This window comes from Oreochromis aureus, linkage group 16 (genome assembly GCF_013358895.1).
Source record: "Oreochromis aureus strain Israel breed Guangdong linkage group 16, ZZ_aureus, whole genome shotgun sequence".
Taxonomy (NCBI): Eukaryota; Metazoa; Chordata; class Actinopteri; order Cichliformes; family Cichlidae; genus Oreochromis; species Oreochromis aureus.
Window position 1 is genome coordinate 30,956,613 of NC_052957.1, and position 12,479 is coordinate 30,969,091.

General features: G+C 40.1%; 1 protein-coding gene across 4 annotated transcripts in view; it reads left to right on the forward strand.

Moving 5' to 3' along the window:
* Positions 1 to 2,562, forward strand: part of kdm6a (lysine (K)-specific demethylase 6A) — a 55,754-nt gene extending 53,192 nt beyond the window's left edge. For 3 of the 4 annotated variants that reach the window (XM_031728240.2, XM_039600466.1, XM_039600465.1), the window contains 7 exons: positions 28 to 176; positions 252 to 366; positions 467 to 654; positions 744 to 885; positions 972 to 1,098; positions 1,214 to 1,384; positions 1,467 to 2,562. In XM_031728240.2, coding sequence (XP_031584100.2) covers positions 28 to 176; positions 252 to 366; positions 467 to 654; positions 744 to 885; positions 972 to 1,098; positions 1,214 to 1,384; positions 1,467 to 1,493 — 919 coding nt within the window. In that variant the 3' untranslated portion in view covers positions 1,494 to 2,562. The remainder of the gene's footprint in view (positions 1 to 27; positions 177 to 251; positions 367 to 466; positions 655 to 743; positions 886 to 971; positions 1,099 to 1,213; positions 1,385 to 1,466) is intronic. The other variant, XM_039600464.1, reaches the window with a different exon arrangement.
* Positions 2,563 to 12,479: the final 9,917 nt, after the last annotated feature.

The window sequence follows — 12,479 nt, forward strand, 5'->3', positions numbered from 1 at the left end:
TCGTCTCATTGACCTCTGCCCTTTCAGGTGGAAGCAGCAGCTGCAGGAGCTGACTAAGTTGCCTGCCTTCGCCAGGGTGGTGTCAGCTGGTAACCTGCTCAGTCACGTAGGTCACACAATCCTGGGCATGAATACTGTGCAGCTCTATATGAAGGTGCCAGGGAGCAGGACACCAGGTATAGATCGACGCAGTGACCACAAGTGTCTGTGCAGTCTTCTGTCTCACTCTGAGTAATCATGCTTTTTCATAGGTCACCAAGAAAACAACAATTTTTGCTCCGTCAATATTAATATTGGTCCTGGGGACTGCGAGTGGTTTGCTGTGCCTGAGCCTTACTGGGGCGTCATCAATGACTTCTGTGAAAAGTACGTCGCCAGAAAAGATGGTTTGAAAGTCTCTTAGGTGAAGCTCAGAGTGGTTCATTGTATCTGATGATATATTTCTTTATTTTACCTCCTTTTACAGGAACAACATTAACTACCTGATGGGCTCCTGGTGGCCCAACCTGGAGGACTTGTACGAGACCAATGTGCCTGTTTACCGCTTCATCCAGCGTCCCGGGGACTTGGTGTGGCTTAATACAGGCACAATTCACTGGGTTCAGGCCATCGGCTGGTGCAACAACATCGCGTGGAATGTCGGACCCCTTACAGGTTAGGAAAGGAAAGCACCTTCTCCATTGGGGCCAGCTGTATGACTGAATCATGCACAGATGAACATAAATATGTGCTTTTGTCTTCAGCCCATCAGTACAAGCTGGCGGTGGAGCGCTACGAGTGGAACAAACTGCAGAGCGTCAAATCCATCGTTCCCATGATCCACCTCTCATGGAACATGGCCAGGAACATTAAAGTCTCAGACCACAAGCTTTATGAGATGATCAAGTAAATGCCTGAAGATTCATCATCTCATTCTTGGTTTTGTGTGCATGTTACCTTGATCTTACCTCAGGTGTGTTTCTGTTTCTTAGGTATTGTTTGTTGCGCACTCTGAAGCAGTGTCAGATGCAGAGGGAGCTGCTGCTGGCTGCTGGGAAGGAACTGGTGTGGCATGGGAGGACCCAGAACGAGCCGGCACACTACTGCAGCATCTGTGAAGTAAGCGCAGCCCTGCTGCGGCTCATTTGTATTTTCCTTCCTGCTGCAGGCATGCCATTCGGTCGTCACTTTTCCTACTTTGGTAACACTTGTGCACCTGCTATTTTGCACCTAGGTGGAAGTGTTTGACCTGCTGTTTGTAACCAGCGAGAGCAACAGCAGGAAAACATACGTGGTGCACTGCCAGGACTGTGCCCGTAGGGGGAGCGCTGACCTGGACAACTTTGTGGTGCTGGAGCAGTACAAGATAGAGGACCTCATGCAGGTTTATGACCAGTTCACACTTGTAAGTATCGGGGACAAATCCACCAGGGCGGGCCACAGAGAACCATGGAAATGCTTCAGTGTGTGCTTCTTTGTCCCCACAGGCGAGTCCCCTGCCTTCCTCCTCTTGATGGTGATATTCTCTCGTTCTGAGGACTTTTAGAACCACAAATCAGAAACTCTCCGGAAACCTTGTTTTTTCTTTTCTCTCTCTCTCTCTTTTGTTTCTTCTGATATTCAGGAAGTAAGCCGGCAGTCACCCAACTGCACCCTGTAGCTAATCCCATAAGGCAGCTGCCTGAAAGCTGTGTGTCTATGCAACCTGCCCAGAGTGGTGTGCCTCCATCCCCCCCGCCCAAACAAGTGGACTAGAGGGGGCGAATGGTAGCTCCACCTGTCATCACGACCAGACTGTTCTTCTGCTGGCTCAGCTGGACTTCACCCCAAAAAACACACAAAAGGAGGGAAAAAAAAGTCAAATTTTGTACATATTAAGTTTAAACTGGCAACATCATCACGCAAAGACTACTGACTCGATAGTTTTCCTTTTTCCCCGCCATTTTTGTCTTCTGTTTGTGGGTTCACAAGAGCTTCGTTCCCTCCTTCCCCTCGATGACACAAGTACATTAGCATAGCGGGTCTTTTGTATGTTAGACACCACCTCGGTCAGGAACATGAGTTAAAAACTGTTTTGTAATGTGAAACGTTGAGTGACAGACATTTCCCTTTGTTTGTTTGTTTTGGATTTTTTTGTAATCACTTAAGTTTTTTTGATTTTGCTGCAAGTATGATGAGACTTTGGTTCCTTTGGGTTGAGGGAGAGGAAATGAGTTGTAGGCCATGTCACAAAGAAAAAGGGTTGCACATAGATGAAAGAGTGAACTTTAATTTGTGATGTTTTCTTTTTTTATTTGGTTGTAAATTACACTATTTATAAATGCCTATTTATTGCCTGAAAAATATTTGTTGATGGAATGCTGTACTGTTTTTTTTTTTGTTTTTTTTTTTTTTGTTTTTTTTTCCAAGAGTACCTGCCATTAAATTTGAAGGAGCCTTGTGATTTTTAAAGCACGGCCCCTCATAACGTTTTCTATATGAATAAAACTGCTTAGTAAGCATTGTACAGAGACCTTACCTTGAAATGGGTTTATTGTTTGAAGGATGTTTTATGCGTCAATAAACAAAACCGGTCTTTATTTACATCTGCAGCTGCATTGTGTCTGTGCAAACAGTGCCGTCTGCTTGTTGGGTGGAAAGTTATCGGCGGTGCACAAAGTGAAAATATTCCATACATGCCAGAATTATCAGTATCATCATCCAGCAATATAAAATTAAATGCAGTTAAATGTTTAAAGTTTGTGTAACACAAGACGAGTGCAGAACCTGCAATACAAAGGACTTAGATAAGATACAAAAATGTATTATTTAAAAAAGATTTTTAAAGACAGGTTACTGAAAGGCTTCCATGTGGATGGGTGGAATGCTAATTTATCATTGCATCCAGAAAATATTAACATTCATTCACTTGTTCTGTACTGTCATTCTAAGATTACATTTATTTTTCACCTCAAATTTCTACACACAATACCCTGCAACAACAAAGTAAAACAGGTTAGCTTTAAATTCTTTCAAATTTAGCCATCGTTTTGTCCTTATCAGTGCTGCTTGAACCCATCCCAGGTACCACAGGACAAGAGGCTGTGCCAGTCTGACAGATCGCTAACACAGCGAGACAGACAACCATTTGCACTCATGGTCAATTCATGCATGTTCTTGGGAGGAAGCTGGAATACCACTGCACCACATTGCTGCTCCAATTTATTAAACGTAAGATGCAAAAACATGTGCGCAAGAATCCAAGCTTTTCCCCAATACTTTGTTGAAGCACCTTTGGCAGCAATTACAGTCTCAAGTCTTTTGAGTATGATGCTACAATCTTGGCACACATATTTTTGGGCACTTTCTCCCATTCTTTGATGGGGAGCTTCAGTGCACAGCCATTTTCAAATCCCTCTCCAGAGATGGTCAGTCAGGTTCATCATCATCACCCACGGGTTGGGGAAGAGCATGCTAAAGGTCCTGTGGTGAATTTGGCTTTCAGGCTAACACATACTCTACAGCTCTTCAGCTTTCAGATGTATTTTATGTTTGATTTGCTATTTTCTCAAATTAGATGTGTTACCATAGCCAGCTTTGCATCGTACAAATGATGGAAATGCAGAGATCACAAGTTGCCACAAGTGAGAGTGCTTTCAGCTAGCCGCTGTCACAGCTGTCCTGAGTGTTTGTCATGGCAGGACTGTCATTACATGCCCTTGGGCTCATTGTTCCTCTAACCCAGATGTAGTCTGGTATGGAAACTTTGGTATGAATCGGTATTCAGTAGCACTGATGTAATTTAGTCGGCACCCAGCCTGTATTTTGTAGCAGGCTGTGAAAATGCTCTTGAACACTGTAAAGTTGAAGATTTTTAACACTGGAGTCTCTGTGTTGATCGACTTCTTTTTGCAGACAGCCTCAAGTGAAACCTAAAGGAACTGCAGTTGTTATCAATCCCTCATTTTCCAGCTCTGGAGGTTGCCCTTTGGGTTTCAGAGCCTGCTCCAGTAGACTAGCATGGGTTCAAAGGAGGTCTATTATGCTCAGTCCAGAGTTAGAATTTTACAGGGCAAAATACCGCTTTTAGTTAATCTTATACTGGCGTTATGGTTTAACGGGCAGTTTTACTTAGAAAGCTTCCTAACTGAGTGAAGTGACCTGGACGTATCTGCACAGCAGCTTCAAAAAGACTGTTAAATTCTTTTACTAATGAAAGGTGTTTCAGTGCTTCCTCTATTACCTCCTTTATCAGATGATACTGGAGCATCCTTTCTAAAGAGAAAAGGAGATAATATCATCACACAGTTTAAAGCCACACACCATCTGACTGTCCACAAACGTAAGTAACTCGACAACTAATGCTAGATAGACTCATTCATACAAGTGCTTTTTAAAAAAATACATCTAAGTGCTTTCTGTCTAACTGGAGCAACGGGAGCAACTCAGGGTTCAGTATCTTGCGCAAGGACACTTCAGTAAAATCTGCTTCTTATGAATTTGTTTCCTAATAGCTGTATTGAAATGATCAAAGTAAAGAGAAGGTTGTAGAGTGACCCGGTATGCATTGCTTTGTCTTGAGGATTCCTGGTAAGCCCTTTCCTCCAGAGACCTGAAGTTCTAATAAAGGCAGTGTTGAAGTAAATCAAACAGCAGGGTGAGCAGCATCTTTTAATACAACCGTTTCATGTTGCTTTTGTGATTAACATTTTGCTTTAACCTTGGTTTTACCCCGCCCTGCCCACGTTTATTTAGCCTGCATAACAGAGAGCAGGGTATAGACATGAGGTGATGCGTCTAATATGCTATAATCTTTGGGATGTTGTAGTTTTAACTTCACCTTAACGTCATCTGTCAGATTTAAGGATACTCATGGAAGGGTCGTCGGATTGTCCTCATGAATACTTCTTTTACATGCTTCCTTTTCCACTACAACAAGAAAAAGACTGAATATATTTTAGGCCGAATGTCTATATCAGCTCCAAGCATTTATCTCATGCTACAGCGTCACAGTTCATCTCCTGTCTGAAACAAGCCATTTTGAATCTTCTCCCTTTCTTCTGATTGGCTGCTTCTCAAAAACTAAGCAAAGACTAAACTAACATAACAATAAAGAGGAAATATACTTTGTACTTTTAGTCTTTAGTTTTCAAAACTTGCCTGATGAGGCTTTTGAGACTGCAAGTCAGCTGCTTTTCAGCTGTGTTTTTATTGTAATACCTGTAATGATTTTCCTAAATCTTGCCTCTGACATGTGTATTGCATGCAGTAATAATGGAACAGCAGATGGGTGTAGCTGTGGCCCTGAGAGGTTAAATGAGCTGCAACTTAAGAAAACAGGCTACAAAAGAACAAAACACAATGTAAAAAGAAAGAAACACAGATGAAGTGTTTCTTTGTGACAATAAGACCAGCTGCACAAGTTACAAGCTTACAGTAAAGAGCTAATGACAAACATGCAACTACAGTATTGCATGAATTGTGATATAAACACACATTACCTGCATCCTTTTCTCCTTTCTCCTGTGTCTCCTTTACATGTTTTCATTGCTTTCTTCTACACTTTGTGCTTCTGCAGCATTTTTTTATTTGGGATTTCTTAAGTTGCATTGTACCTGACCCCTCAGAGCCACCATAATATTGACATTACACAGACTAAAACGTAGAAGAAAAAAAGTGTCTTGAAACACTTTTGGGTTTTTGGCTCATAGTGATAACTTCTGTACACACTGACCTAATTATTTGACACTATGGCCACATTTTGTGTGAACAACTAACAGAATGAAAAAACATTTTTATTTTTTGTTTATTATATATTTTATGGTACTAGAATGGCAAATGTTCTTTTTTACGAACACAAATGCTGACAATTATAAGACGGCTCGGTGTGTTCAGAGACAAACATAATCAGATTGGTGGGGCCTGACTGATGTAACAGTACAGATCAACCTCCCACTACCAAAACTACAGGTGGCTGAAAACAGTTTGATAAGGTGCCAAACAGCAGTTGAGACAGCTGTCCTGTGTTTGTGGCTGTTTGGCCCGTGCTCTGTGGGTGGTCATTTCCACCTTCACTGGAGCAAAGCAGGAAGTGAGTCAGTGTGACGGCCATCGCCTGTGTCTTTGAAATGAACTGTTTTTGGCTCTATCTCTGCCTGCACTTGTCGTTTGTTCACTCACCTTGCTGTTCCTTCTACTAATACGATCAATTTAAATACTGTACACTTCCCTTTAAAGGAAAATCCTTTAAAAAAGCTAAAGTCATGCTTGGCCTGCTACTCTCGCTTGTTTCTTTTTGTAGCTGATGCACACATCAGAGGGAAAATAGATGAGCCTCTTGTTACAGGTGAATGCATAGGTTCTCAGACAAAATTATGTATTTTAGTTGAGGCTCCTCATAGCACACATTAAAAAAAGAAATCTGGAAATACCCCAGCTCTAGTTACCCTTTTGGATTTTGTGATTTCTGCCAGCTCAGTGCATTTCTTCCTATTAAACCCTAACTTCATATTAAAGATCCTTTAACAATACTACCTGCCTTCAGTCCTGCAGCGTCAGCAACTGAGTCCACGCTTGGCTGCTATTTGTCCATTCAGTTGGTTTTTCTACAGCAGGCTGCCAGTAAAAATTTAACTTTGCCAAGTGGATCAGTAAGAGAGCAGTTAAAATAGTTTTGCTCACTGGGCTTCAGTTTTCTTTAAATTATTTCACAGAGTTGTTGAGCTGTGCAGTATACTGCTTAGGGCAGCGTTTAAAATATTACTTTCAGAATCACTGAAACATACATGTGTGTGTGAAAACACTTCCCCAAAAAGAAATAAAATATGAAAAAGGCCACCTAATTTCTTGTTTGTTTTCTGGTGTAACCTGTTTGCTTGAACACAGCTGAGGTCTCCTTCAGTGCTCGCTGGTTTTGTGCGCAGAATTCACGAGGGAGCCTGTTATCCCTGTAAACCGTACCCTGAATTTGCACCATATTCAGTCCAGTGCAAGTGTGCCACAGTCAGAACGTGTGGCATAACAAAGTCATGATGCCTCATTAAATGTCCCCATGGTGCATCCAGTTTCAGTGGGGAACTGTTTCTTTATAAAATCTGAATGAAGTCTATAAGTACAGAAGTGGAAACAAAATAATGACCCAGAACAAAGCAGCTGAGAGAAATCAAAAGCTTTTCTGATGTTTCTGCCTACAATCAATATAAAGTTCTGTCTTTATCCTTTCCTCACTAGGTTGTCACATTTGGTAATTAAACAGTGTGGGTTTTTTTAGAGGTGCTGTGCAAAATCTACTTTACAGCTTCCCCCTAAGAGAAGAACAGATGATTCTGTGATTTACAACCGAGGAAAAGAGGAACTTTGATAATTGTCGGTTTGTAAAAGAGGAACAGAAAGTGCCTTCCACCTCCGGGCTAATAATGAAATGATACAAAGAGCTAAATAAATAATGAAATGACTGACTGGCTCCATTTGATTAAACTGTTTCTACATTTATGATCAGTTTAACAGCCTTGATTTAATCTGACTCTATGTAATGACAGCCCAAACCTCTAGTAAAAGAAAGAATAAAGATATCTGTTACATTCACAGTGTTTTAAAATGGCATGTGATAGCAATATAACTCCAGACTCAGTTATATTAATATCTCAACATAAACCAAGTCACTGGTCTCCCATCTGGGGTTAGAGTTTGAGATAGCTCAGTGAACGCTCCTTTTACACCTACTTTTAGAACTCCCATGTGGGAAAGCTCATAACAGAAAAAGGGTTAAATGAATGTGCCCTGTGGCTAAAACAAAAAAACCCAGTCATACCCCTAACCTTAGATAAGTTTAGGTTGACTTGGACACAAGATCTGGCAACTTTGCTTTTATATATAGGAAGTTTACCAAAATACAACCTTACTGTAAAGTGCATTTATAAATCTGTCTGCAGTTATTTAGATTGCACTCAGTCTGACCCTGACCACTATTGTGTGGAGACTGGTTGCCTCCCACCAGTCGACCTGTGCAATGAACTTGTGATGGAAAGTAGTTTCCCATTCTCAACGTCTGGGTGACCAATTTATTGCAATCACCGAGCAACCACCATTTTTTCGTTGTCACACAGAGGCTTATTTTGAGTCTACTGTGACTGAGCCATGAGTGCCGGTCCAGTACCCAGCCTCTGAAATGGATTGATGTTTCCACTGCACCTGGATGGATTGAAATGGATACATTTTCCAAAACTTGTTTGATTCCCTTTCTTTTCCATCTCATTAGAATGAAATTGTTGAGAGAAATGGACAGATAATTTGCTGTGCACATACATTTCCTGTTATGTTTGCAACGCGAACCAGCAGTATGTCTGCCAATGTCTTTTATTTCAAACTATAAAAGTTATTTTTAAACAGATGTGACAGTACCCTGCAGTCCACCGTTCTTTGTGGGCCTCATGCACTGCCATCATAATGATGAAGTCATGTTTGCTGTACTGACTGTTGTCTACTCTCTGTAATCTCTGTTCAATGATGTCCTGATCTCACCCCTTTTATGAAAAGTTCATCATATCAGTGTACTGGAAAATGTTGATAAATGTATATATAAAGTAAAATGTGGTCATCATTGAGATTATAACCAATCTTCATCTAAATTATTTAATTGTTCTATTATGTTGGAAAAGGTTTAAAAGGCAGTTTCCATTTCTAATCTCATTTGAGGTAGCGTCAGTAATTAGGGGTAGCCGGATCAATCCAAATATTGATAGTATTGATACCAACCTTGGTATTGGTGTATCAATGGAAGCACGATTGGATCTACGCTTTAGTTTGTTTCTCTCCTCTAAGTTCAGAACGTAGCTGCTGTTCATCAGAAAATAGACACGTCTGTGAAAACGCCGCTCTTCTCATGCTGGTACTCTTTGCTCCGTCCTCTCCTCCCTGCAGTCACGTGACTCAGCGGCACTGAGCAGAGCCAGGCAGACTGACGTGAGTAAGAAAGAGGAACATGGTGTAGAAGTGCTTTGTGGCTGTAAATGAAAACATTGTAATCAGTGATGTGTGTTTGAAAGAAACTCAGTACTGCACCAACTCATGTAAAGACAAGAAAGAGCACAAAAGAGAAAAACCTTGAACATGAACTGTGAAAAATGTCTGAACACATGATTGTCAAGTCTGTTTTATTTATGTGACACATTTAAGACAGAACTGATGCAAAGTGCTTTTGAGACAGGCACATTTACATTCCAGGTTTCCAAAAAACCCGGAATGTAAATGTACATGAAATACTGAAAGGTTTTTTACTGTGTTACCTGGTTACTGTGGAAAGTAAAACTCTGTGATTTAGTGGTCTTTAAAATGTATTTAGCATGTGTAATTGATGGTGATTAATCTCATAAATCATGACACACTGCTCTCCGCTGCATATGCTTCCTTTATAAGTAAAAAGCATCAATACTGGCATTGGTATTGGCAATAACGGCCCTCTATTTACTTGGTATCATATCAATATCAAAATTTGCAGTATTGCACAGTAAAGTGCATAAACCTGGCAACTGACCTCATCATTCTCTTATGTCATTTTTTATAGTGCTGGTTTAGTTCATTTTTTAAGGTATTCATTTGTGCACTGCTGTCTTCAGGTCCAGCTACAGGGCATTTTAATCAGGTCTGGGTTTTGACTTGGCCATTGCAACACCTCGATTCTTTTCTTGTAAAGTCATTGTGTTGTAAATTTGCTGCTGTGATTGGAATCATTGTCCTGTTGCACGATCCAAATTTCAGGGCGAACACTTCAAAAGCTTGATCCAGTTGTTTTTTTGCACATATGAGTGGAGTCATCTCTCCACATTGGTAGGGTGCTTTGTCCAAATCGTTGCCTGTTATACATATCTTAAAGTAAAAACAGAGGTTGTTAATAACCAGCAAAGAATGGCTGTCATAACAGAGCTCGTTGCTACATTTGAAGTGTTACCAAGTTTTGTAGAATTCCTACTGTATAGCTTTTTATTTATTTTTCAGCTTAAAATATCACCTGCTTTAACTTAAAGTAGTTGTACGGTGATATTAGTTTTTTACCACTAGATAGCAGTAGAAGCTCTGGTCTCTTATTCAACCCCCCAAAATAACAAATACCTTGGATTTTCTGGATTTGATCCACATAGAAGCTTCAACAAATTAATAAAAATGTTAAAGTTGGCTAGCTACTATTTTAATTTTTCAAGGAAAAGAATGCCGCAGCAGCTATTTACCACCAAAACTCCAGCGACCTCAGTACTGAATGTGTAAACTACTGCTAGTATAGGACAAAACAAAACAAAATCCATCCATCAATCCATTACAGCTTACAAAAACAACATTTTTTCTTTACCTAAAAAATTAATCACAGAGAGGAATTTATGCCAAAACAGAAAGCCTACTTCAACTAATTTGTAACACAGCAGTCAGGTCAATCATTCCTTTTCACTTTAAAGGTCCTCTTTAATTGTGTTGCAGTTGGTTCACACATCATGTTATGACAGTGTTATCTCTGCTAAGCTGCAGCAGGAGTGTCAAACAAAAAGTATGGCTTTGGCACTAAAAAAGAACCTGTGAGGAAAAGAAACCTTAATCAGAGCTACTCATTTAATAACAAATATCATACTTGTTCTGTGGTTTCACCAAAATGAAATTGCACTGAGGATCATCACTGGAAATCATTGGATCTCAACTAGATTTGATAAAGTTTGGTGCATTTGAATAATTTGGCAGCACATAAATGACTATGAAATGGCTTGACGCTAAGTTTCAAGTCAATGTTGAAGAGGCGTTTTTCACAGAAGTTTTTCTGGCATGTGACACTGGGAGTTGGACAGGTGTAATGAATAGTTGGCTGAATGGCTGCATTCAACTTAGTTGCTTTAATTTCAGGCTCCTGAAACTGTACATGCTGTTTCACTGACACGCTGTGATTAATCACTGGGACATTTGAATAGTTTGGGAGCAGTGTCGATGTTGTTAAAACTTATTTTCTATAGTCAGAAATTCATGATTTGTGAAAAAAAGCCTCTATATTATCTTTCTGTCTTTTATCTTGCCAGTCCTTTTTATTAGTAAAAAGAAATATCCTGGTAGTGTGAGTATAGCATCAGTTCATGCAGGCAATACACTCAAGCTCAACCAGCAATCTTGACAAATTGGCAAATCTCAAATAGGGTACAGTATTTAAGCTGCTTCAGCCTGCCCACTATCGCTGCTTATCGGCAAGCCGCATTGCAATCCACCTCCACCCAAGCTCCTCCTTTTCATGCTGTTTCTGTTCTATTTGTTGCCATATCTTCTTTTCTGTGCTAGAGGTGACACCTACTCTCTCCGCTTTTAGGCTTTTCATATTTCCACATGGAAGGCAGGGAGGTCCCAGCACAGAGGCATACTGTGAAATATAAAGTTCTGCAAGTGGAATAAGAATCCTATTTTTCCTAAAGTAGTCCTGACAGAACTGAAGTTTTGATATGTCATCTTTCCACTTATCAAACACTTATCAAACTAAACAGATCACCCGCTGCATGGCAAGGCTGACACAGACAGACAGACACACAACTTACACGCCTGCAGCTGTCGTTGGACTTTGGGGAATAAACCAGACCTGCTGGAGACAACCTACACCTGCTGTTTTACTGTTTTATTTGTAAAGCTTTTTATAACTACTCTACAAAGTACAAAAAGTGAGGCTAAGAGAAATGTATTATTATTTATCTATGTGCGAAAAGTGCTTTCCATTAAAGCTATTAATGTGTTACACCCATCATTCAACTCAGCAGGAGGAAAGTGCTTTGTCCTAACTTCAAATCAGACATATTTCTTCACTTTCTTCAACACCTGATGGCTGGATTCAGTTTATTCTTGGCAAAAGTTGTCACTGCTGTTACTTTGTATTCAGATCATTCTGGTTACAGCTTATTTTGTCCATTAGTTTTTCAGTTAGTGCTACAGAAGTTTAATACATTTTGTACTACATGGACCCATCAACACACACTGGTGCCCTCCATTGCAGTATTTGGGTGACCATTCTGACAAAATGGGCATTCAGTTTATTATGGATCATTGTAAGTGACCCTATCCTGCTGGTTAAAAGCTCATTAAAATGCTGTTTTAGAAAGATTTCAAATATAAAAATAAAAAAACAAAAAACAAGGGAAGTTGAAAAGTGCTGAGAGACGGACTAATGCAATGTTGAAAATTTGTTGATTTGAACAACAACGACAGCAGAATGCATTAACATCCCGCTGTGATACTGCCATAGCGTTGGTTGGTTTGTTTGGCCTCTGAGTGGGCACCACTTTCCCTTTTGTCTTGGCTTAAGGGTAAAAAGGATCGAAGTATTCAAAAATCTGGCGAAGGCAGGTGCTCACTGAATTACTCTGACAACCTTTTACATGAACAGTCGGTGTGAAACATATGAATACAAGGCTTATAATAACACTAAAATTAGACTTTTTGGTCCTTTATGGTGCCTGAATCTTTAAACAATATATTCCTTACCTAAAGCTTTGAAAATCTTTAGAAAGCAT